Here is a 26172-nt window from a genome sequence, read left to right on the forward strand (position 1 = left end):
TTTTAAAGCAAGCCAGAACAATTCAAAATAAAAACACTCTTTACTTTGCCCAAGCAACCAAATTTTGAAAATAACAACTTCTGAAGTAAGCTTGGACTCTGAACAGCCAAACAATAATTACAAAGTCTATGCTTTAAGCTAAAACCCACTTATCAACATTTATTCCTAACAAGTTCCTGTCTAAACAATCATAAAAAGCCAGTTCTAAAAACCTGGATTAAAAGTAGCATGTTAGAAGAGTATTAGAGGCAGACATAAAAACAGGAAAAGACAGGTAACATTCTGACAATAAGTATATTAAGAAACATTACTAAAAGGGCAGGCACAAGAACACAACCAGAATATGCTTTTAAGGCTAATTAACAGAATTAGGTCAATGATTCCTACAAGCTTCAAAAAATTTCGAGAACATCCCATCATTATATTACAGTACAATTTAAGAACTGCTTCTCATAATAATGGTCCAAATTCTAACCTTTGTTCATTATGCCTGAGTTGAAGAAGGGTTATAGGCCGGCCAAGCTATTGCTCACTTGCCCCTTGCTCACTCAGCTTTTGGGGCAGCCAAGACCTGGGTGTCTAGAGCTCCTCAGGGCACCTGTGTCCTACAGATAGATGTTTGAATGTTCTTGTGCGCTGTGAGGTTAGACAGGCTGAGAAATAAATAACCTCCTTTATCGAAGGCATTAACAGTAAAAGAATATTAAGGCACAAACAAATAAGAGAAAGATTTCCAGACAGAGAATGGGATATGTATATATGGTTGGTTTGCAATTCTAAAAATGAGCTGTGTTTGTGGTTGGTTTGCAATTTTAAATAGGGGGCTTATCCAAAAACACCGTTTGAGCCAGTACCTGGAGAATGTGAAGTGAAGACTGGGGTGGCAATAGCAACTGTGTCACTGGTCATCACTGCTCAGTAAGTGGAATATGCTTACAGCTGCACAGAGAGGAAAGCTGGCATCTGTAAAAACATCTGAGAAGACGGGGTCTGAGCTCACTACTGTGAAGGACGTTAGTGGGCACCGTGGCTGAGGAGATGCTTAGCAGTGCAGGAGACTTGTAGAAGAGACACCAGAAAACGAGAGCACGTTTTCCAGGATGTGAAGGAGACGGCTGCTCAAACCTGATACGCTGATGGAAAGAAAGGAGAACATGCACGCCTTCACAGAGTGCCCAAGCTCCAGTACTAGTTTTTAGAAAGAGGTCTCTCTTGCCAGTGTAGCCAGGGATAAGACAAGGAGGGGAGGCTATACCGAAGCCTTCCAGAACAGTACTTCTCAGCCCGTCAGCACACAAGAACATTAAGGCATCTGGCGGACACAGTGGTGCCCCGGGGAGCTCTAGACACCCAGGTCTTGGCTGCCCAAAAGCTGAGTGAGCAAGGGGCAAGCTTGGCAGGCCGATAACCCTTCTGCAGCGTATCCAGTACCTTGGCACCCTGACAAGGAAGCCCTTCCCTCTACAGCTTTAGTCCTGAAACCTACCAACCCAAAAAGACAAGTAAAAAGGAAGATGTAAGCTTTTAGGCATGAACCACAGTTCATCAATGATGGTCTTGTTGGGTGAGAGGATACTTGAGTCAAATGGACTCAAAATCACTACTTGTGTGACTCAGCAAGACTTTTTTTTCCATCAGACAGATGACAGATTTCCTCTTTGTGCAACGATAAGCATATTCCTCCTCACCAAGAGGTGATGACCAGTGACAACTGCATTGCCACCCCAATCTCGTACAGACTCAGGCACACACAAGAATTAAGACGTCCTAATTACAGGGTGGCTTCAGAGGAAAACCCCAGTGCTTCACACGCCCCTCAGTGACACACGCTCTGCCACCAGCACTGGAGGAGGGCGCGGGAACGTGGCAGGGAGGCCGGGCCCTGGGGAAGCACAAGCACCGTGGGTGAAAAGCTCTCACGCCTGCTCCATGCTTTCCAAACCAGCTCCCCTCGTGTCTCTGACCAAGAAGGACGAGAGCCTCTGAGGGACTCGGTGAGGAGCCTAAGTCGCACCCCCAGTGCGAGGGCTGAGACCTGGATGCGGATGTGTTCTGTCCACGCCGCTGTGCTAGCAGAGGGACGGACACACCAAGTGAGCACAAAAGCATGGCTGTGAGAGAGAGGAAGTAAGTTCATTCAGAAAGTCTCCCTGACCTGAGCCTTTTTTTTTTAAGGAGCATGGAAGTATATTTTCTTCTACATGAAAATTTTCCACTGGAAAAAGTTCAGGCTATTGATGTGCTAACAGACTGACTATTGCTCTCTTCTGGTTCTGCCAAAATTGAGGGAAAATGTGGGAGAGACTGTATTAGTGTATGTAGTGAATATGTGCCATACAGAAAAACGTTTTATCACTATGACTTAGTACAATTACATTAAAGAAGGTGGAAAAATTTTTCTTCTTCACAGATTCATTGATTCATGTTCAATATTCTGTATCTAGCTTTTTAGTATTACACCAAAAAAGAAAACTTGCTGTTTTCTAACAATTTCTTAAATCCTCCCAAGATGTTTTCATGCAGCTAACAGTTGAAAAGATTAGTAGAAAATACTGTTTGAACATTCTGGTCTGAATAATCTCTGAATGATTACTGACCTAGAAGAGGCTCAAGTTGGCACAACAGTGTCAACAGGGAGAAGTAGGAAAGAAGATAACCAGGCTGCATCAAGGGTCGGGACAAACTTCTGAGGTCCTACATGTTGAAGACACCATGATGTTATTTAAAGAAACAAGAGAAACCACACACCCACTGATTTTAAGGTGCCTTACCATGAGATTCAAGTCCAGCTCCCTGTGCCAACCCATTGTCATAGGACTGAAAAAGAAAAACACATTCAGTTAATACTGAAATAACAATAAATAAATATGCTGTCATGATGCTAATTTTTCTTCTTGAGCTAATTTTATCTCTCCCTTTTATCTTTCAAAACATGTATTCTTTCCCATAATGAAATACATCTAGGCATTTTCAAATCCCTGATCTTGTCTTATTCACCAAGCTGAATCAGTAAATGTATATACACTAGGCACATTCTGAGAAGAGACTGTTCAAAGATGGCACTTACATATTTAATCTTTACCCAGTAAAAAGCCTCAACCTTTATTCCTCTCCCACTTGCAAGAGGTATGAGTTTAAGGAAAACTTATATAAGGATTTCATACTCATATATATAACATTATAAATACAAATCTGTTTTGAGACTTTTGGTTAGCTGAGGATAATGGTGCCCCACCTAAAATTTGAATTTCCCCACATATCCCACAAAATCAAAACAGGATAATAATAATACAACTAAGCAATTATCCTTCAATTAAAAATAAATTAAAAAAATAATACAACTACATAGAACTGAAACCCTATCAAAGCTGGAAGACATGCTGAAGCTTCAAATTACCTGTCTACAGAAAAAGAAACAACAAATCTCATACTCCTGATACACTTTTGCAGAGAGCGAGGGCAATTCATGAAAAATCGTGAGGAAGAGAGAGGAGCAGGGCTGTCTGAGATCACCCAAAATTACTGGCTCAAAAGGAAAGGCCTCCTTAAGTGTGAAATTACAGAAAATCCTTGTTTTGCACTCTCCCAATTATACACAAACTCCAATAGCACAGTATGCCTCACATTTCAGTAGTAACAGTACAGTAACTATGAGCAGCTGCATGCAGCACAAGCTTGCTGCTAGCCCCTCCGTCCACGAATGACTGACTGACAGAGTGCATCATGAGCTGTGGACACGCAAGTCACCTTGCACACAGTCTCTGACCGGTCACCGTGTGGTGCTCAGCACAGCAACGTACATGGTCGTGCTGTTTCTCTGTATTAGAATGAATAACCCACATGATGCTTGCAAAACGTTGTAACCAAAGAAAAGACTGGCCACCAAAGATAAAAGTGCAGTGAAGAAACGAAAAACAGTAGCACTGAAAGTGAAATTGAGATCAAACAGAGTAAGAGAAGACATGGTTATCATGACAGTGCTGGTTGTTTGACACTAGATATGAAGGCAGAAAAATTAAGTGAAGGCGAAATTTCTACATGAATGAAAAAAGTGGCTATCATGAGAAGGAAGAAGATGTTCTAGAGAAGTGATGTTGGCAAAAACTTCACATAAAAGGAATTCTCAGGTATTTCACAACAATGGCAATGCAAAGGACGAAATGCTGGAAGTTGGTACTAAGAAATGATCATTTACCGAGACAGAAAAGATGCCTGCTCCGTACTGTAAGTTATATAATGGGAAGACAAAGAATGCTGTTCAAACTACTCCTTATGAATTTTCTACACTTTTTCAATATTGCTAACGTTTTAAATTACAGTGTACTAACAAATATTGGTTTACCATGAAAATTTCTCTATACATTTATAACTGACAGTAACATTAATAGTTTTAAATGTTTTGGCAAAAAATTTATAAAGGTCACAGAACAAGTGTCATTCTTCCCACTGATGATTAAGATCACTTTGCATCGTTTCAGCCAGCACAACCATCGTGACAGTCTGGTGTGACCAATCAGAGCGAGGATGCCTGTACTATATACAGAGTTCTGCTAACACTGAGCATTAACCCCAGGAAAGGGGCTGAGGAGGGCATGCAGGTCAAGGTGGCGGCGTCCAAAGGGCAGAACTCCGGTGAAGACAGAAAAAAAAGGAAGAAAGAAGGGCCCTTTGAAGATCAGATAACAAAGGAAAACTCCAAGGAGCAAACTTTAAAAACCCAGGAAACAAAAAAGAACTCTCTCCTAGCAGAAAATCATAGAACTCACTATCCTTCCCCAACCACTACACAAACAAAAACACGCTCTAAATTTAAAAAATCATACTTTGTTTCTCTGCACTGAAAAGATGGCACTCTTACTAAACTAGGAATTCTTGTAAGAAAAAAAAAATCCACTAATGACTAAACAGAAGAAGACAAATCCACACAAAGGAACTCTGAATCTCTGAGATGAAAACATGGTGGTCACAATGAAAATATCTCAGTATAGGAAAATCTGCCTTCACCTCCAAAGTATGGTGAAAAGTAAAAGAAAACTAGGGTGAAGCACCCAAACTCAACTGTATACCCTCAAATAAGCACTTGGGAAATGAAAAGAGATTTAAAGTTAAAAAATGAAAAGGATAAACAGTAGGAAGAAATAAAGAAAATTAAATGATTTCAGGAAAAGACACTAAGGGACATGTAAGAAAGGCTGAAAACAACCAAGAGAATAAAAATGAGATAAAGAAGTAAGTAAAAGGAGTTGAAGAGAAAGTGGTTGAAATGAAAGATGAGCAAAGAAAGAAAATTACACAAAATTGCAGTACCTAAAGAAAAAGGAAAAACAATGGACTACAAGTAGGGGTCAGTAGTAATCTGGAGCCTGCAGGCTAAACCTGGCCTGAGGCTTGTTTTGTATAACCCTGAACAGTCAATCTCACTCTTAATAAAATAAATGCAAATTTGGAAACATACCAAGGTATCATTTTTCACCCACCAGATTGGTAAAAATAAAAACACTGCAACAACATTCTATTGGTGAGCCTGTGTAGACACAGGCACTCTCACACACTGGTGGGAATATAAACTGGTTCATATTTTAGGAGTGAAAATGAAAATTTATGCATGCATTTACTTTTTGATCAGGCAATTCTTCTTCTAGGAATTTATTTTGAAAATATATTCCCAACAATACATAAGCAAACATGCAGAAAGGATTAGTTTCAACACTGTTCGCCTTAGGAAAAAAATACATACCCTATGTATAGAATAGTTGGAAAAAACTATGATGTGCACATAATGGAGTGCTACAAAACTGCAAAAAAAAAAAAAAAAATGAAAAATGAGGAAAATTTTTTTGACCTGATACAGGGTGGTTTTCAAGCTATACTGTTAAGTAAAAAAAACCAAAATGCAAAAAGGTACTCTTTTGAGTGAGCAAGGAGGAGGAACCAGAAACTAATGAGAACACTCACCTACAGAGTGAATGGATACATGGCGGCAAACACAGGAGTCAGGCAGAGGAAGGAGACAGGAAAGAGGGGAAGCCCCTGTGAGTTACACAGTTCTGAACCTAAATTCTGACTTTCAGAAGCAAACTAATATATCACATATTAAGGAAATAAAATCAACAAAGTTGGGGGGGGAGGTGATCCTAAAGTAGAATCCAAACAACTCTATTTCAAATAAATGACATAAACATACTAAAGGTTGGGGGTAAGGTGGTCGTGGAGGGAATAAAAAAAAAATCCCAAGTGTTTTTTAAATATAACATTCTGGCAATATACCCGTGGGCTCTAAGCAAAAAGAACCAATGTATTCTGGATAACAGGAGTCAGGCTTGTCACTGTCCAAGAAGGGAGTCACAGATGAAAAGGGGGAGATTAAAATGAACTGAATGGAGTTAAAAAACAAAGATCATGGCATCTGGGAAAAGTGAAAGCTGTGACAGATTTTCCTTTCTTGGGCCCACAAAAATCACTGAGGATGGTTACTTCAGCCACAAAATTAAAAAACGCTTGCTCCTTGGAAGAAAAGCTAATGACAAACCTAGATAAGTAGGTCAAAAAGCAGAGACACCTCACTTTGCCTACAAAGGTCTGTATAATCAACCCTATGCTTTTTCCAGGAGTCATATAAGATGTGAGAGTTGGACCATAAACAAGGCTGAATGCCAAGTAATTGATGGTTTTGAACTGTGGTGCTGGAGAAGACTCGAGAGTCTCTTAGGATGCAAGGAGATCAAACCAGTCAATCCTATTTGAATATTTGTTGGAAAGACTCATGTTGAAGCTGAAGCTCCATTACTTTGGCCACCTGATGAGAAAAGCGGACTCACTGGAAAAGATTCTGATGCTGGCAAAGATTGAAGGCAAAAGAAGAGATGGCAGAGAATGAGATGGTTAGATAGCACCACTGACTCAATGGATATGAATCTGAGCAAACTCTGGGTGATACCGGAGGACAGAGGAACTTGGCGTGAGAGTCCATGGGGGCCGCAAAGGGTCTTAGCGACTGAACAGATGGTGTTGGATTAAAATGAGGTATTAGTATGAACGCGGGCTTCCCTGGTGGCTCAGACGGTAAAGAATCTGCCTGCAATGCAGGGGACCTGGGTTCAAGTCCTGGGTGGGGAAGATCTCCTGGAGATCTTCCAGTGGAGAATACCCACTCCTGTATTCTTGCCTGGAGAATTCCATGGACAGAGGAGCCTGGCAGGCTAAAGCCCATGAGGTCAGAAAGAGTCAGACATGACTAAGCAACTTTCATCATTTCATTAGCATGAATTCATGGTTTTTGATAAATAGATATAAATGTGTGGATGTGTGTAAGGGGGCTTTCTGTGCATACATATATACATTTCCTACCTCTGAGACAAGGGCTAGAAGCAATGACATCCTAGTACCAATGAGCACATTTTGTGCCCAAATCCTGGTTTCTAAACACCACCCTTCAAAAAGAAGAACCAGAACTTCTTTAAGAAATCACCAATTTTAGAACTTAGGCTGGGAAATTAAACTATGAACCCGGAATATTTTGTGCTAGAGAGCAAGGACGTGCTCAAAAATGAACGGAACACGTCAAAAGGGCATAAGAGCCTGTGTGAAGGGGTTTTTGCTTGCTGAATCTGGGACAGTATCAAAATAAATGATCATCAGTTCAGTTCAGTTGCTCAGTCGTGTCCGACTCTTTGCGACCCCATGGACTGCAGCATGCCAGGCCTCTCTGTCCATCACCAACTCCCAGAGTCCACCCAAACCCATGTCCATTGAGTTGGTGATGCCATCCAACCATCTCATCCTGTCGTCCCCTTCTCCTCCTGCCCTCAGTCTTTCCCAGCATCAGGGTCTTTTCAAATGAGTGATAGTTACAGATAATAACCCACTGAATCAAACAAGAACCTAGATTTCCTGTTGAAATTAAATAAATAAATAGATAAAGGTGAAAGGAAAGCTTTTTGTAGCAGCAGAATTTTAACTGATAATTACAGAATGAATGGTAGAGCTAGAAAATCAATGCACACTAACACTAGAGGGTAAAAGTTTGATGAGGGACAGGAAATTTACATAGGCTCCAAGTATCTTACCATGAGATACTAAATATGATCACAAATGGAAAAAACGCTAACTTTATAGAGAAACATCTGGCATACACCAGCTTAACCAAGTGATTAAAGTTAACATCACCAATAAGGAGTATCAACAAGTTGTACCTCCAAATACAATGCACTAAGAAGAACGTGGTATTACTTCTACAATAATCATGCCACAATGCCTATCACTGTTAGGGAAATAGGGGAAAGTCTTGTTCAGGCTTCAGAAGCAGGAGAGCAGGCCTCTGACTTGCTTCTGACCTGCGGACACTGCCTGGATTCCATGCCTGCTGGCAAGCACAGCAAGTCAGGCAGCACTTTAGATAAGAAAGGGAGTTCGTCTTGAAATTCTTGAGCCCCTGATGGTCTGGCAACCCCAGCCCCCTCCCCAGAGGGTCTAATGGAATTCTATAACTCCTAAGGTGAAACAAATCTTTCCATATTGTAGGAAGATTAAAGTAAAACCATACCTGCATGTTTGCACACAAACTGACACAAACTGATACTGCTATCAGCTCGTGGCCTAGGATTATAAGCAGGAGCCCCTGAAACTACGGTTTGAAGCCTCACTGGTGGGCGGACGCACCTCCCTGGACCCTTTCTCAGCTGGGCCTCCAGACTGCTGTTAACAAGGGACCTCCTAGTGCTGTTCAAGTCTGGATGTAGCTCAGCCCAATTTGGTGATGTATGCACTGTCACTTCTCTCTATTGTTTATATTTCTTTTCAAATTATCTTTCTTCTATAAAAAATTGAAATTGTTTATGTGTGTAACAATGGTTTCTTTGGCTAACGAATCCTTTGAATTGAAAACAAAAGTAAAACTTTTGGCAAAACAATCACCCATCTTTGTCTATAACATCAAACTCCTTTTGTCTTAAAACTTCTTTAAAGGTTTGCTCTTTCTGCCTCCCGAGGCTTTTAAAAATTTGTGCTATTGTATATTCTGAAAATTCTGATTTACATAGTTAATTAAAAATAACTCTATTCCTCTAAGAACTTACATTTCCACTCTGAAATATGGACTAGTAAAAGCTGAATTAACAGCCTAAAATATTTTAATCTATAAAATAAAAATTTGATATTTAGTAAGTAAAATAAACCTGGGAAGCAGCACTTCTATTACTCTGATTTTATACAAAAGACTAAAAAGTAGAGCAAATGGTATTTCCAGCTGAGACTAAGGTTTCCTTACTATTGTTGATAAAAAAAAAAAGACTAACTATATTGTGTGGAAGAATAAATTTCTACTTGATACTCTCCTTAAACCTTAGATTAAAAAAAAAACCCACACATAAAACTATTTAGAAACCAAAAGTGATGCAAAAATCTATTGTCAACCCAATCTTGCTACTTGAAATGGCTTAAGGAACCCACATCTCACACCCGATATATAGGAATAAACTCACCATGTAAAGTGAAGTGAAGTCGCTCAGTTGTTTCCAACTCTTTGCGACCCCATGGACTGTAGCCTACCAGTCCTCCATCCATGGGATTCTCCGGGCAAGAATACTGGAGTGGGTTGCCATTTCCTTCTCCAAAGAAAAAATCTCACCAAAGGAACCACAATTCTCCTTTAAGTTTGGCTGTGACTTCAAGGACCCCTACTAGGATAGACTACCAACATTTACTTTGAGATTTTACCATTTTTTGCTTCCAAGGCTGACCAATTTCTTTCCACTAAAGACACTGTTTCTTTGGATACAATCAGATTATATTTAAAATTTAATGGCTAGAGTCAATCTGTCCTTGAAGATTATTTTTACATGGCTATTCTGATATATGATGTGCCTAGAAAGCAATCTTATTACCCTATTTCCAAATTACTGCTATTAATAGAAGAGATGAGGCATGCCCCAGCTCTCATCAGTCATGTCCGACTCTTTGCGACCTCATGGACTGCACCACGCCGGGCTTCCCTGTCCCATCACCAACTCCCGTAGCTTACTCAAACTCATGTCCATCGAGTCAGTGATGCCATCCAACCGTTTCATCCTCTGTCATCCCCTTCTCCTCCCAGCTCTCCTATATCAGCAACAATAACTAAAGGAGAGAGTCACTATCAACATAACTCACCATACTTCTTCTAATATAGCTGATAGCCTTTTTCATATCCATGCCAGACCAGTTGTTGAGCATATAGCAGATACAGGAAGCACAGTATACAAATCGCATGTCATTTTCACTGCCTTCAGGGACTGCACAAAAACTGAAAGTAAGAACAACATGATTTACTGTACTGTAATTTGTTTATTTGTACGGGGAGCTATTTAGAAACAGCCACTTCATGTTTTCACTCACAGAAAAACCTATCACTAACTAACAATCGGATTTAAAAATCATATACTACTTGTATTATTCAGTGAAGAACAGGACTATTAACTTGAACGCTATAAAACTACCCCTAAAGCGTCACTCTGCTCCGAAGTTCTGCCGTCTGGGGAGCTTAACCCGCGATGGCAGCTACTCCTCCGCAGGAGCCACCACTCTCCGCCACGGAAAGCTGTGGCACCGCGGTCTGAGAATTCATGACAGAAACAGGAGCAGGTGAAAACTGGGAACTGTTGGTTTGCCTATGTACAATTTCTTCTCAATGTATATATAGATAACCAATATGATAACTGATCATATTGTTTTAATTTTTACCTGTAATTAGTTTTAGAGAAGTATATAGTAGTGTTTCACGTCTATTCTTTTATTATAAACAAGGGTAAGATAGCAGTAACCAAAGACTTTAGTGAAATACTGAGAAATTAGTGACATGTACTTGCTGAGTTAAGTATTTAGTTTTATAGTATTTCCAATTAACATCAATTTATCTTACATGTTTCCATTAATTTTCCCCTCATCAAGAGCAGTGTTTTTAAAATAATGACAGGAAAACAGAGACAATGGTAGACAGAACATAGATATAACATGGCAGGATCTGTTTGCCAAGTTTTCTCTTTAGACAGAATCACTACTGCTTTATTACTTTCAAGATTTAAAAAAATGTTTCACCTTAAAATTTTTTTGTTAGACCCATGACTCAAATCATCAAATATTAATGAACTCACTAACTTCTTTTTCTAACCTTTAAAAATATAGAAACTATCTACACTAGAATATAATATTCAACATTCATCCCTTTTTCCCCCTATAACTACCTTCAGGCATAAAAGTTAACACTAAATAAACTTTTAAAACATTGAGACTAAATGTATGTCTGCTTCAAAATGTTAATTTTTTACCCAGAAGGTAAATTAAAGTAGATCCTAATCCTGAAACTATTAAACCACTTATTTATGGATCACTTATTGTCTCCTTTAAAAAAAAAATGAAATAAAAATGGAGTCCTATTATTCTGATTACTTTTATTTTCATTCACATAAGAAATATTTCATTGATTAGGCACTTAAACCGTATTATACAGTGAACTTTCAGGTGGCCGGAATAAGAATTTATGACAAATTCTATAGGTCTACTATAGTACTATATTCATTTTTAGTTTCAAAAGATTTTTCTTTAAAAAAACAAACCAAAGAGAGAGAGAGACAAGTAACAAAAAATGACCTGTACCTTCCATCTTCGAGCTGAAGGGCTCTCAAGCCTGCTAAGCAAGCTTCTTTATTTACCCGGCTTAGGTCGTCTCCAAGAATAACTAGGCATGAAAGGCCAGTGTAGGTCATTGCTATGTGGCCACTATCGTAAGGATGAGCAGTTCCAGGATTCTAGATTCAAAATTAATATAATGTTAATTAGAAAACTGAAATGAAATCTTACTCCATCATATAATTTGACAAGAAGTTTCGGTAAACAGTAAAATCAAATGTTGTTTTTACTGACTTGTATAGACATCTGGTAGAGAAAAATAAAACTTAATTTCATGTATGTCTCAACATAAGTATTACTGCATACTATCCAGGCACGTAATTTTAAAATTTATCCTTAAGCTTTATGGAAGTAGATTTGATATTCAAATAAACCAAATTATTTAAACTTTCTATTTGATCAACCAGATCAATTATAATTTATGCCTTATATACTTAAAAAGGCATGTAGAAATAATTATTTTATGCCATACAAATTCAAATGAAGTATACCACAGTAGTAATTACCATTTAAAAATAATACAAAACAATATAGTTGAAAAATCTTTTCCTATTCTCATATAGTTGAATTATTTGACTTTCTAATAACATTAACACTTAGAATAGCAAATAACAAAAAAATGCAAAGGCTTAAGATACTAACATTGAAAAATTCTCTAGGATAAAATAATCTAACTTTTAAAGTTTAGATCGCAAATGAATACTGACTGTAAAAAGTGTTTTGTGAAGCCTGTTAGACTAGTAATCGCCCAGCAGAGCTGGGGAGTCAAACTAGGAGACTCATGTTACCAAAACATGTACTGAACTAGTCTCACTGATGTCATGGTTCCAACAAAACTACAAAAGTTATCAAAAGCTGGAAATAGAACTGCCATATGACCCAGCAATCCCACTTCTGGGCATACACACCAAGGAAACCAGATCTGAAAGAGCCACATGCACCCCAATGTTCATCGCAGCACTGTTTATAATAGCCAGGACATGGAAGCAACCCAGATGCCCATCAGCAGACGAATGGATGAGGAAGCTGTGGTACATATACACCATGGAATACTACTCAGCCATTAAAAAGAATTCATTTGAATCAGTTCTAATGAGATGGATGAAACTGGAGCCCATTATACAGAGTGAAGTAAGCCAGAAAGATAAAGACCATTACAGTATACTAACACATATATATGGACTTCAGAAAGATGGTAACGATAACCCTATATGCAAAACAGAAAAAGAGACTCAGATGTATGGAACAGACTTGTGGACTCTGTGGGAGAAGGCGAGGGTGGGATGTTTCAGGAGAACAGCATTGAAACATGTATATTATCTAGGGTGAAACGGATAACCAGCTCAGGTTGGGTACATGAGACAAGTGCTCGGGCCTGGTGCACTGGGAAGACCCAGAGGGATCGGGTGGAGAGGGAGGTGGGAGGGGGGACTGGGATGGGGAATACATGTAAATCCATGGCTAATTCATATCAATGTATAACAAAAACTACTGTAATGATGTAAAGTAATTAGCCTCCAACTAATAAAAATTAAAAAAAAAAAAAATCTCTTAAGGTTTATAAAATAATGTGACTCCTTGTAGGAAACCCTGTAGACTCCAGCTGGCACAGACATAGATAAAATTAACTTAAAAATTTGTTAAAATAAAAGTAAAAATGTAAAGCCAAGTAACAAGACTGCATACACAAAGCACTTAGTTTTATAATTATTTTCAAATACCCAGTCCTATTAACTAGTTATTTTAAAAAGCTAATTTCACTTAAAAAATGCAAAATTTCACATTGTACTAATTTATCTCTGTTAAGAAAGTTTTGATTTTGACAGACTAAGAGTACCTTTTAAATTCATCCTTCTCATAGGCTTTCCTCCTGTTTTAGTTGGGCTCATCAATAACTGCTTCAAATACCTGAGTAACTGCTCAAAATACTACAAAGTTAAAATGAATCTTATACAAAGATTTTGGTTAAAATAGATTCCATTGCTTTCTACAATAAATGTTAACCTCTACACTACTGAAAGGCATCAAATCCTGGCTCTATTACTCACTGGCTTGCCTCATTCTGAAAAATGGAGGTATTAGTATCCACTTCACAGGGTTACTGTGAAGATTAAATAAAGTTACTATCTATACAGATGCTAGTTATCTTACTGATGATGATGCAAGTGCAAGGCAAATATCAAAAGGGCCACTACTTCTTTGGAGTCATGACCCAAGGGTCTTAGAACCACCAGTGACTTAATCAGAACACTTACCTGCTCACTGACCTTCTATAATTCTTTACAGAGTAAGTCTGCAAGGTGTTCAAATATCCTCTAAATCTGAACTCACCCCACCTATCCAGTCTTACATATACAACTTTTTATATGGTCTCACAAATATGACAAACAAATCTTCATTGTGGTAATTCTTCCATTCTGAGTTCCTCCCTAGAATTTAAGCTCTAATATGCCTGGATATTCTATTCCACATTTATAACTGACTTCTTAGAATTATTTTTTGGTTGCTGTTGTTGTTCAGCTGCCAAGTTATGTCAGACTCTGAAACCCCACGAACTGCAAGATGCCAGGCTTCCCTGTCCTTCACCATCTCCTGGAGTTTGATCAAACTCAATGCCCACAAGTCAGTGATGCCATCTCATCCTGTCACCCCCTTCTCCTCTTGCCCTTAATCTTTCCCAGCATCAGGGTCTTTTCCAATAAACAGCTCTTCGCATCAGTTGGCCAAAGTATTGGAGCTTACTTAAGCTAAATATCTGCTACGTTAGAAGCACTGTGGCGAATCCAAACATAAATCAAACGTGTACCTTAATCTTGAAGGCAGAAGAGTGGTCTATTTGAATAAGTACAGTACAAAATAGGATGCAATAAGTGTCATGATGGAAATACAACAATACATGGATAAAAGATTTTTTTTCTGCAGGATGAGAGAAGCTTGGTTAGGTACAGATGAAGAGGGGGCTTTAGGTAGGAGAAAAAGTAAAAGTAAAGCAGAGAAGGAAAAATCCTGGCCATGTAGTATGTGTTAAGGATGGTACATAGTTTCAAAGATAATACGGGATTTGTTGGAAGAAAAACAGTGAGAAAAGGGGGTTGAGAGGACCCATCAGTGTTTCTCAAAAAGTGTTCTATGGTCACTAGCGGCCCTGAGCATTTTTCAGGTAAGTCAATGGCCTACAGGTGGTTTTAGAAGAAAAACTGATGGTATTATTTTATTTATATACTATATTAGAAAATCTTATTGCTTCCTCAGGTTCTCTTGGTTTCACCCCTCTCCTGGATTCTCAGCCACCACCCTAACAGACAACTCCTGTGGGCCCCTATGAGTCCACCAGAGCCTCTAGCTCCTTCTATCATTCAACATTCAGATTAACGCAACACAGAATGGAGTGGGACCCAGCTTCCCCAGAAAACGCCTAGGTACCAATGAATTAAATTCAGCCATAATTGGGTTTTAGGAGACTCTGAACCAAAGGCAAAAAAGTTTCTTCTTAAACTTTATTTTTGTTAATTCAAATATGCTTTGGGAGAGGAGTGAGGGGGAAAAGGAAGCTGCTTCCTTAAAGTAATGTTCTCAAAGAACTGTTTTACTCCAACAAGTGTAGGTATACATATGTATAGGGTATAGTGTGGTGTAACGGTCATTATTATCAGGGTCGTGACTTATAGATACCCTGTCCATTATGACTAAATGCAGAGCTATCTCTATTTAGCACTGTCTTAAGTTGCAAAGTATTTAATGCATCATATAGAAAGAACAATTTTTATGGATCTTTTTTTCTAGATTATCTAATAAAATCAATGGGCATACGTGATTGGAGATACTTTAGTGAAGTCATATGAGTTTCACATAGGCATGCTTGTCTACAGCTTAAGGCAAAGGAAGAAAGCTGAAGTGATGCCTCTGTCAAATCATGTCACCTCCTCCAAAACCACTGCTATTTATTCCAAAATTTTGAAGCAGAGTATGGAAAAACTGGTAGCATGCCATTTACCTTCAGTTTGGAACCAGATACAAATCTTGATGCACTCAGTGTAGCCAGATATTGGCTTGTAACCATTATATAAGCAGGCTGATCCCATCTAGGAAAAAATTTCTATTTTGTGAGGTCTTCTTCCACAAAATGATGAAGCTTTTCTCTGCTTTCTATTGTAGAAAAATACTTTGCACACAGAAGAAATACCTAAAAAAGCTTGTTTGGGGTCTAACTCTTTGAAGAAGGAAAAAAGCTTGTCAGGACTCACAGATTTTCTGTACCTGCATGTACTAGTACCAAAGTCCTGCCTGAAACCTTGGAGACAACCTGCCTCTGTCATGAAGGTCATCATAATTCATCACTACTTGGGCCTCGAATCAGTGCCTTAGCAAGAACGTTTTCTTTCATTCCTAAGAAACGTGAACCAAATATAAAGTCCTACTGTAACCCATGGAACGTTTCTTAGAGAACAAATGTACTCCAGTACTTTATTTCCATTTTCTCCAGGAAATCACCAATAATCTGTATACACACACAGGCGCAATAGCAACAAAACCATAATTTTTGTAACAACAGGAATTCCTGTGGGCTTATATACTGTGCATTATTTCAGGAAGTAGGGTGGGTACAGCTTTCCCTTAAAAAGTTACAGTTCGTAAAACACATTTATTTAGCTACACTAAAACTTGGAAACCTGGTTCTTTCTATATACTTTCTTAGTTTTCTTTCTTACTAAAATCTATACACTCCCCCTCCTCTTTCCTTCTAATCCAAACAGGACTAACCTTTGATGGATTGAACGGAATACCCAGGTAAGAAGAGCCTCGGAAACCACAGCGATTTAGATTTGATCCTGGAAAGTAAAAACATGTACTTTTAAAGTGTACCTTATTTTCACACAGATTCTAATGCAATTCAATTATACAATCTCTCAGAAAAAGCGTTATTTTAGTACCAAAGCTTTGTCACTATCTCTATCTCCACTTTCATGCTACCTAATGCTGAATGTCTGCTCTAGGAGCTTTACGCGGATTTCTTCATTTAACTTCCAAACCAGTCCAAACCAAAATATGACTTCCTACCAGATACTTTTAATTTCAGCCTATGTCACTGAGTCCAAAATGTTTTCCTACCATTTCTAAATGACGATTTTTCATGTGATCAACATATTCAACCTCTCATACTATAGAACTGAAAGCAGAAGCACTGATAATAAGTGACATGTTCAAAGTAATAGCTGGTTAGCAACACAAATAGTCCCATCCAGTGTCTTTTACTTTAACTCACAGCTTCTTCACAGGGGAGAAAGGTTTAGGTATAAACTGTTCTACAGCTGCAGAAAATAAATGTACTTTACATTTTAGTATTAGATAGTCCTTCATTTTAAGTACAATACTTTGCTTTGTACAAAAGAACACTGAAGTAATAACTTGGTATCTGCTTATTCAGAGCATGTTTAATCACATAGATATTTTTCCTACCTAAAATTTTTCATTTTTTAAGATATCAGTGGAATATAACTGGGAACCTAAGAAAGAAAATAGCTGCATCCATGAAAGGAATTCTTGTGCACTACTGATGGGAATGTAAACTGTTGTAGCCACTCAAAAAATTAAGACTAGAACCACCATGTGATCCAGCAATTTCACTTTTGGGTATATATGTATTTTTAAAAATGGCATCATTATATCAAACAAATTATCTGTACTCCCATGTTCATTGCATTATTCACAATACCCCAGACATGGAAACAACATTAAGTGTCCAACTATGAAGGAATGGATAGAAAAAATGTGAGGTATCTATAGACAAGTGTATATATATATACACATACATATATATATATATATATATATCACACACAAACACACAGGGAGTGTGACTCAGCCATCAAAAGATGGAAATTTTGTTTCTTGCAACAGTATGGATGAGCCTAAAGGGCATTCAGTTCAGTTCAGTCACTCAGTCGTGTTCGACTCTTTGCGACCCCATGAATCGCAGCACGCCAGGCCTCCCTGTCCATCACCAACTCCCAGAGTTTACTCAAACTCATGCCCATTGAGTCAGTGATGCCATCCAACCATCTCATTCTCTGTTGTCCCCTTCTCCTCCTGCCCTCAATCTTTCCCAGCATCAGGGTCTTTTCAAATGAGTCAGCTCTTCCCATTAGGTGGCCAAAGTATTGGAGTTTCAGCTTCAGCATCAGTCCTTTCAATGAATATTCAGGACTGATTTCCTTTAGGATGGACTGGTTGGATCTCCTTGCAGTCCAAGGGACTCTCAAGAGTCTTCTCCAACACCACAGTTCGAAAAGCATTCAGCACTCAGCTTTCTTTATAGTCCAACTCTCACATTCATACATGACCACTGGAAAAACCATAGCGTTGACTAGACAGATCTTGTTGGCAAAGTAATGCCTTGAGAACCCCATAAACAGCATGAAAAAGGCATCACACTAAGTGAAATAAACCAGACAGAGAAAGACATACAGTGCATGTTCTTACTTACACATAGTAATTCAAACAAGCTGAACTCAGAGACAGGAAAAGAGTAGTTGTCAGGGCTGGCAGGGAAGATGCTGGCCAAAGGGTACAAACTCTGAACTGTAAGGTGAATAGGTTCTGGGGATCTAATGTATGTATAGCATGGTGATTGTACTGAACAATACTATATTGTATCCTTGTAAGTTAATAAGACCTTCAGTAGCAGAACTTAAAACTTTATCACCACACACACAAAAAAGTAATTCTGAGGGGAATGGAGCTGCTAACTAGACTTATTGTGGTAATCATTTCACAGTGTATATGTACATCAAATAATCAGGCTGTACATCTTAAACTTACATATATGTCAGTAGTATCTCCAAAGTGTTGGAAAGTAATTCAAAAGTATAAACCAAAAAAAAAGGTCATACCCACATTAAAAATATAAGTGTGGTTTTAAGAACTATTAGAAAATCAGCATGACAGAAATAGAAGGTAGGAATGTAGTAACAACAGACTGTATATGCATTGCTATTAAAAAAAAAAAATCAAGCTGACAAACTATTTACAATAGCTAGAACATGGAAGCAACCTAGATGTCCATCAACAGATGAATGGATAAAGAAGTTGTGGTACATATACACAATGGAATATTACTCAGCCATAAAAAGGAACACATTTGAGTCAGTTCTAATGAGGTGGATGAACCTAGAGCCTATTATACAGAGTGAAGTAAGTCAGAAAGAGAAAAACAAATACTGTATATTAATGCATATATATGGAATCTAGAAAGATGGTACTGATGAACCTATTCATCGGGCAACAGTGGAGATGCAGACATGGAGAGGAGACTCATGGACATGGACTGGGGGAGGAGGAGAGGGCAGGACGAATGGAGAGAGGAGCATGGAAACACAGACACTCCATGTGTAAAGCAGATAACCAGTGGGCATGTGCTGCATGCCTCAGGGAGCTCAAACCGGGGCTCCGGGACACAGGTGGGGAAGGGGGGGAAGGCTCCAGAGGGCTGGGACACACGCACACCTGTGGCTGCTTCATGCTGACGTATGGCAGAGACGAACACAATATTGTGAAGCGATTTTCCTTCAATTAAAAATAGGTGAGTTTAAACACTGGTTCTGAGGTGAGGAACTAGCTTCACATCCCTATGACTGGTACATGACTAATCATAATTGGTTTTCAGGTACCAGACACTATAACAGGGCTTCCCTGATATATCTGTTGGTAAAAAATCCGCCTGCAATGCAGGAGACCCTGGTTTGATTCCTGGGTTGAGAAGATCTGCTGGAGAAGGGATAGGTTACCCACCTCAGTATTCTTGGGCTTCCCTTGTGGCTCAGAGGGTAAAGAATCCACTTGCAATGCAAGAGACCTGGGTTCAATCCCCTGGAGAAGGGAAAGGCTACCCACTCCAGTGTTCTGGCCTGGAGAATTCCACGGGCTATATAGTCCATGGGGTCGCAAAGAGTCAAACACGACTGGCGACTCTCCCTTTCACACTATTCAGTTTTATATCTCTGAAATACTTAGAATAGTAGCTTATATATTAATTCTCTAGGTAATTTAGGAAACTTCTTCCCTAAATTTAAAACTCTGCACCAAGAATCTTCCTTCATTAACAACAAAAAAAAATTAACTTAAAAATGAATACTATCTAATGGTGATGATTTTGATGAACACGGTTCTCTTACTTTTTGCTAAAGACTTTTAAATTGCTAAGCCATTTAAGACTTGCTAATACATCGTTGAGTCATAAAAAGGCTGGTACCCTTTGACTTGGTAACGATGCACATGAATATCTGCTCCAGTAACTTCAAATATGAGATCATCATATGCACAGAAACACTCAGGATAGTATTTTGATGGTAAAAATTTTGAAGCGACACATAAGTCCAATGGGTTCAATATATAACATATTGTATCTATTCAAAGAAAAGCAATATATCTACTCTATTAAAAGCAATGATTTGGGAAAACTGCATAGTAACACAGAGAAATAAATATGATTAAGAGAAAAGCAGGATACAAAAATATATGGGCACTATGTTTATAATTAGGTGAAGTGTACTTATCATCAAAGCTTCAAAGGGAATAAATACAGTATTTTGTGGGATATGAACAAAGCTGAATGTTGTCTTTATTTGTCATTGTTGTCATCACAAATTACCACAAACTTAGCAACTTAAAACAACACTCATTTATTGTCCCACAGTTCTGTAAGGTCAGAAGTCCAAGGTAGGTCTCCCTAGGCTAAAATATCTACGTGATGGTAGGGCTACATTCCTTATTGCAGGTTCTGGGGAACAAACCTGCCTCTGGGCAGAAGTAAGTTCCCTGCAGTTGGAAGACTAAGGTCTCTATTCCCTTGCCAGATGTCAGCTAGGGCACGCCCTCACCCCCCAGAGGGCACTCTTGCCACTTCCTGCGTCTGGGCCCCTGTGTCTCAGAATACAGCAATGGGGCCCAGATCCTTATGCTTAGACTCGCCCTAGTTTCCCCGTTCTGCAGCATCTCTCTCGTCCTCCTTCCCTGCACTTTTCTCTCTCTCTTTTGTCTCCTGTAATAAGGGCTTCTGTGGTTATACTGTGACTGTATGTATAACAACCACAGGACAACCTCCATATTTTAAGATCAGCGATTCAGTACCCTTAACTTCATCTGCAGCATCTGTAGTACCCAGATTAGTGCTTGACTGAAACACTAGGCAACAGGAATTATGGAGGGAGAGGAGGTGACATCTTCAGAATTCTGCCTAATACTCTTTCCATACTCCAAACTGGATGTAACATTGTATTTTTTTAATTAAAAATAAATTATCCCTTCCTTACCAAGCCACGAGTGCCTTTATCCTTTTAGTGTCACTTGTTTTAATCCATCTTGAATTGGGTGAGGGGTAATGTTAAACGATATATTTTCCTAGGTCCTGTATTTTATCTGAACCCTAAAATGTTTTACTATTATTACCTAAATTTTTGCAATCAGCCTTTGGATTGCCTTTTTAAAAGTTATCCTTTCAAGCTACTGATCTGCTGACAGTTCTCTAAGAAAATCAAATCCTATTTCTACTTTTGATGAAAGAAAGATCTGATTCCTTCTAGAGCCCCCACTAAGTCAGTTTCATATCGAGGCTGACATATAGTAGGGGCTTGAGAAAGGAAAGTTTCTTTAAAATAAAAATATCCTATCTTCCATTTTCAAAACGGAGTACACATCATCATCTTAAAAAATTCATCAGGCCATTCTTTCTGGTTCCTCTCACGATCTGTCTGCTATTGTGAATTCTTTTACAATGATAGTCAGCTTACCTATTTATGATAACTATTCAAGTAAAAACATGAAATTTATTCCAAATTTACAACTGAATACATATTCAGGATAAAGTTTAAACTTCTTTGGAGGATTTTAGATAGCGCCCTCCAGTGTTCCCATTCAGTACTAGCAAAGAAAATGTGGTCTGGCTGATGAACATTAAGTCTAGTTAGGAAAAATGTAGATGCTTTTGAGTCCTAACCTTGGCCCACATCAAAACCCTCAGAGTAGGGCCTGAACTAACACATATAAGAAAGAAAAATAATCCCTGACTGATAACACAGTCAGAATTGAGAACCACTGACTTGGTGAATACAGCCATAAAGTTAAACCAGTTTACCTTGTTATATGGAAGTAGCTTAGACAGCTTATGTATCATAAAAACCCAGATTACTTAAAAAATGAAACTGGGTCAATGGAAAGAAAAAGGAGCAGCAGCAAAAATGGGCATATGAATGGGTATAATATACACACCGGTATTTATGTGTGAGTGTGCAGTTAGAAAAGACAGAGGAACCAGAGATCAAATTGCCAACATCCGTTGGATCACTGAAAAAGCAAGAGAGTTCCAGAAAAACGTATATTTCTGCTTATTGACTATGCCAAAGCCTTTGACTGTGTGGATCACAATAAACTGTGGAAAATTCTGAAAGAGAACGGCATACCAGACCATCTGACCTGCCTCTTGAGAAACCTGTATGCAGGTCAGGAAGCAACAGTTAGAACTGGACATGGAACAGCAGACTGGTTCCAAATAGGAAAAGGAGTATGTCAAGGCTGTATATTATCACCCTGCTTATTTAATTTATATGCAGGTACATCATGAGAAACGCTGGGCTAGATGAAGCACAAGTGGAATCAAGATTGCTAGGAGAAATATCAGTAATCTCAGATATGCAGATGACACCACCCTTCTGGCAGAAAGTGAAGAGGAACTAAAAAGCCTCTTGATGAAGGTGAAAGAGGAGAGTGAAAAAGTTGGCTTAAAGCTCAACATTCAGAAAGCTAAGATCATGGCATCTGGTCCCATCACCTCATGGGAAATAGATGGGGAGACAGTGGAAAGTGTCAGGCTTTATTTTTGGGGGCTCCAAAATCACTGCAGATGGTGACTGCAGCCATGAAATTAAAAGATGCTTGCTCCTTGGAAGGAAAGTTATGACCAACCTAGATAGCATATTAAAAAGCAGAGACATTACTTTGCCAACAAAGGTCTGTCTGGTCAAGGCTATGATTTTTCCAGCGGTCATGTATGGATGTGAGAGTTGGACTGTGAAGAAAGTTGAGTGCAGAAAAATTGATGCTTTTGAACTGTGGTGTTGGAGAAGATTCGAGAGTCCTGTGGACTGCAAGGAGATCCAACCAGTCCGTCCTAAAGGAGATCAGTCCTGGGTGCTCACTGGAGGGACTGATGTTGAACCTGAAACTCCAGTACTTTGGCCACCTCATGCAAGAGCTGACTCATTGGAAAAGACCCTGATGCTGGAGGGGTTGGGGGCAGGAGGAGAAGGGGATGACAGAGGATGAGATGGCTGGATGGCATCACCGACTCGATGGACATGTGTTTGAGTAAACTCTGGGAGTTTGTGATGGACAGGGAGGCCTGGCATGCTGCGATTCATGGGGTCGCAAAGAGTCGGACACGACTGAGCGACTGAACTGAACTGAACTGATGTAGTTGATGTCTAGTCACTAAGTCATGTCCAACTCTTTTGCAACCCCATGGATTGTAGCCCACCAGGCTCCTCTGTCCATGGGATTCTCCAGGTGAAAATTTTGGAGTGGGTTGCCATTTCTTCCTTCAGGGAATCTTCCTGACCCAGGGATCGAACCTATGTCTCCTGCATTGGCAGGTAGGTTCTTTACCACTCAGTCACCAAGGAAGGCCAAGTATGTAGAGAGATGTATTAAAGAATAAAACATGTTTAGCTATTAACCATAAAGAAAAAAAATCCCTTTATCTGCATGCTTGCACATGAAAGATAAGTATTAAGCTACAAAGCATCTGACTACTAAACTCATACAAACACCAGCCACATGCCAAGCATCATAAAGACAATGCATTTAGATATTCTCTAAAAAGCAAAGAAACTTACAGAATGTAAAACTTTAATGAGAGTTTAAAAAGATTTATTTTAGTCAGCAGAATTACTTTGCTTTTCATAAGAAAATGCATTTGCCCTCTTTAAAGAGAAAATTTTTTGGAGACAAAACAAAAATACAAAAAATATATTTAATGCTTCCAATAAAAGATTACTTGAGCTAAAATATCACCACATTACTAGTGGTGGTTGTGCTGCTTAAATATAATCCAAAACTTGTTTTGGTTATGTTCTTAACTTTCTCATTTTCATTTTCAAAGTTATGTTATTGCACTATGCAAAAAGCATTCAAGTAAATGTGGTGATTTTTTTCAAGTAAAAGTAGACATTTACGTTTTATGGCTATAGAAATAATTTCTCACAGGTCTCAAGAAACACAAAGTTTCCTAGTAAAAGAACATATCTTATATGACTCCTGTTTCAGGATGTCAAGAAAGATCCACACAAGGTAAATAAAATACTACATAGCTTAAAAAATGTTTTTTGTATCTATTTCCTAAATTCCAGAGATTAGTTTTAGAATAGGACCTAGACCAGTTAAACAGAAGGCAGGTGGGGGATTTTCTTTCTTAGAGATTTGAAATTTAATAGCATTTCATCCAACAGAACAGTAAGTTGAGAATCTGGAACTGCAGGTGGGCTGTGAAAAGACTGTGGCATAGCATACCCGATATGTGACTAAGAGCTGCTGGGGACACAAAGCAACCCATGACTGGGTTTATCTTTACATAAAATTCTTGATCTACAATGCCTCCCAAAACAAGTGTTCTATAATTTCCAAAATTTTTAACGCTCAGTTTAGCCACATGATACTATACTTACATTTCCAGCATGTTGTTTAAAACAAAAAGGAAGCAAACTCATTGAAAGTCTACTAAAAAATTGAAATCATTGAACATTTTACCTTTTAATATTAAACCACTTTATCTACATTTCCAAACACTTAATTCTAATTTTTATGAGCTCTATTAAGGAAGAGATACCAGATTAATTTTCCTCGAGACACGTAAGACAGCCTCAGAGTTTTCATGAAAAAAATCCGTATGTCACAGAAAAACATACATGATAAGAAGAGCACTCGATGCATGGGACCGGTGTTGGGAAACTGAGAGTGAGGAGCAGAAGGCTGTGCTCTAACTCTGCTCTAACATTAACTAGTTATGTTACTGTGCACAGATGATTGCTCTCTCTGGATCTTAACATCGACTTGTAAACTGGGGGACTATAATATTCCTTGTTTTGTTCTAGCTCCACAATTGTCTGCTTGTGCTCCTGGTCAGAGAGGGGAACAAAGCCCCCAGGCTGATCCCTGGTGTCTCCTAAATGCTTCCTGATATTGATGAGAAGGGCCCCAACCCTCCAACGGTCTGACCGCACACTTATTACTAGGATACCACTGGGGTCTTTACAACCTTAGATTAAATGGAAGGCCAGGGATAATTGTGATTAAATATTTACAATGTATTTAACTGCCACACGGGACAGTTTCCACAAGGGACTATATACTTTCCCAGTACAGCAGCATGGGACCTGGAGTCAGAAGCCGGGGATTCCAGTCGGCTCTGTCACTGACATCTGTGCGTGACCTCAGGCAGGCCCCTCACTCACTCTTCCTCTCAATGTCTGCCCCACTTCGTGAAAGGCAGACTGAGGGAAGAACAAATGTGATGTATTTGAAAACTACTATTAAATAATGCACTCAATTGTTCCTGCCATTAGCAAAATGTCAATATTTGTATATAATCATATAAATTGGCTTCAGTTCAGTTCAGTTGCTCAGTCATGTCCGACTCTTTGTGACCCCATGGATCACAGCACGCCAGGCCTCCCTGTCCATCACCAGCTCCCAGAGTTTACTCAAACTCATGCCCATCAAGTCGGTGATGCCATCCAGCCATCTCATCCTCTGTCATCCCCTTCTCCTCCTGCCCCCAACCCCTCCAGCATCAGGGTCTTTTCCAATGAGTCAACTCTTCGCATCAGGTGGCCAAAGTACTGGAGTTTCAGCTTCAACATCAGTCCTTCCAGTGAACACCTAGGACTGATTTCCTTTAGGATGGACTGGTTGGCTCTCCTTGCAGTCCAAGGGACTCTCAAGAGTCTTCTTCACCACCACAGTTCAAAAGCATCAATTTTTCGGCACTCAACTTTCTTCACAGTCCAACTCTCACATCCATACATGACCACTGGAAAAATCATAGCCTTGACCAGACCGACCTTTGTTGGCAAAGTAATGTCTCTGCTTTTTAATATGCTATCTAGGTTGGTCATAACTTTCCTTCCAAGGAGCAAGCATCTTTTAATTTCATGGCTGCAGTCACCATCTGCAGTGATTTTGGAGCCCCCAAAAATAAAGTCTGACACTTTCCACTGTCTCCCCATCTATTTCCCATGAGGTGATGGGACCAGATGCCATGATCTTAGCTTTCTGAATGTTGAGCTTTAAGCCAACTTTTTCACTCTCCTCTTTCACCTTCATCAAGAGGCTTTTTAGTTCCTCTTCACTTTCTGCCAGAAGGGTGGTGTCATCTGCATATCTGAGATTACTGATATTTCTCCTAGCAATCTTGATTCCAGCTTGTGCTTCATCTAGCCCAGCGTTTCTCATGATGTACTCTGC

General features: G+C 39.0%; 1 protein-coding gene across 2 annotated transcripts in view; it reads right to left on the reverse strand.

The window, feature by feature from the left end:
* Positions 1-26172, reverse strand: part of PGGT1B (protein geranylgeranyltransferase type I subunit beta) — a 56779-nt gene that overhangs the window by 11327 nt on the left and 19280 nt on the right. For both annotated transcript variants that reach the window (XM_070462352.1, XM_070462351.1), the window contains 4 exons: positions 16423-16490; positions 11629-11780; positions 10147-10279; positions 2772-2817 (listed from right to left, as the gene is read on the reverse strand). In XM_070462352.1, the coding sequence (XP_070318453.1) occupies positions 2772-2817; positions 10147-10279; positions 11629-11780; positions 16423-16490 (399 nt within the window). The remainder of the gene's footprint in view (positions 1-2771; positions 2818-10146; positions 10280-11628; positions 11781-16422; positions 16491-26172) is intronic.

This window comes from Odocoileus virginianus, unplaced genomic scaffold (genome assembly GCF_023699985.2).
Source record: "Odocoileus virginianus isolate 20LAN1187 ecotype Illinois unplaced genomic scaffold, Ovbor_1.2 Unplaced_Scaffold_3, whole genome shotgun sequence".
NCBI classification, from domain to species: domain Eukaryota; kingdom Metazoa; phylum Chordata; class Mammalia; order Artiodactyla; family Cervidae; genus Odocoileus; species Odocoileus virginianus.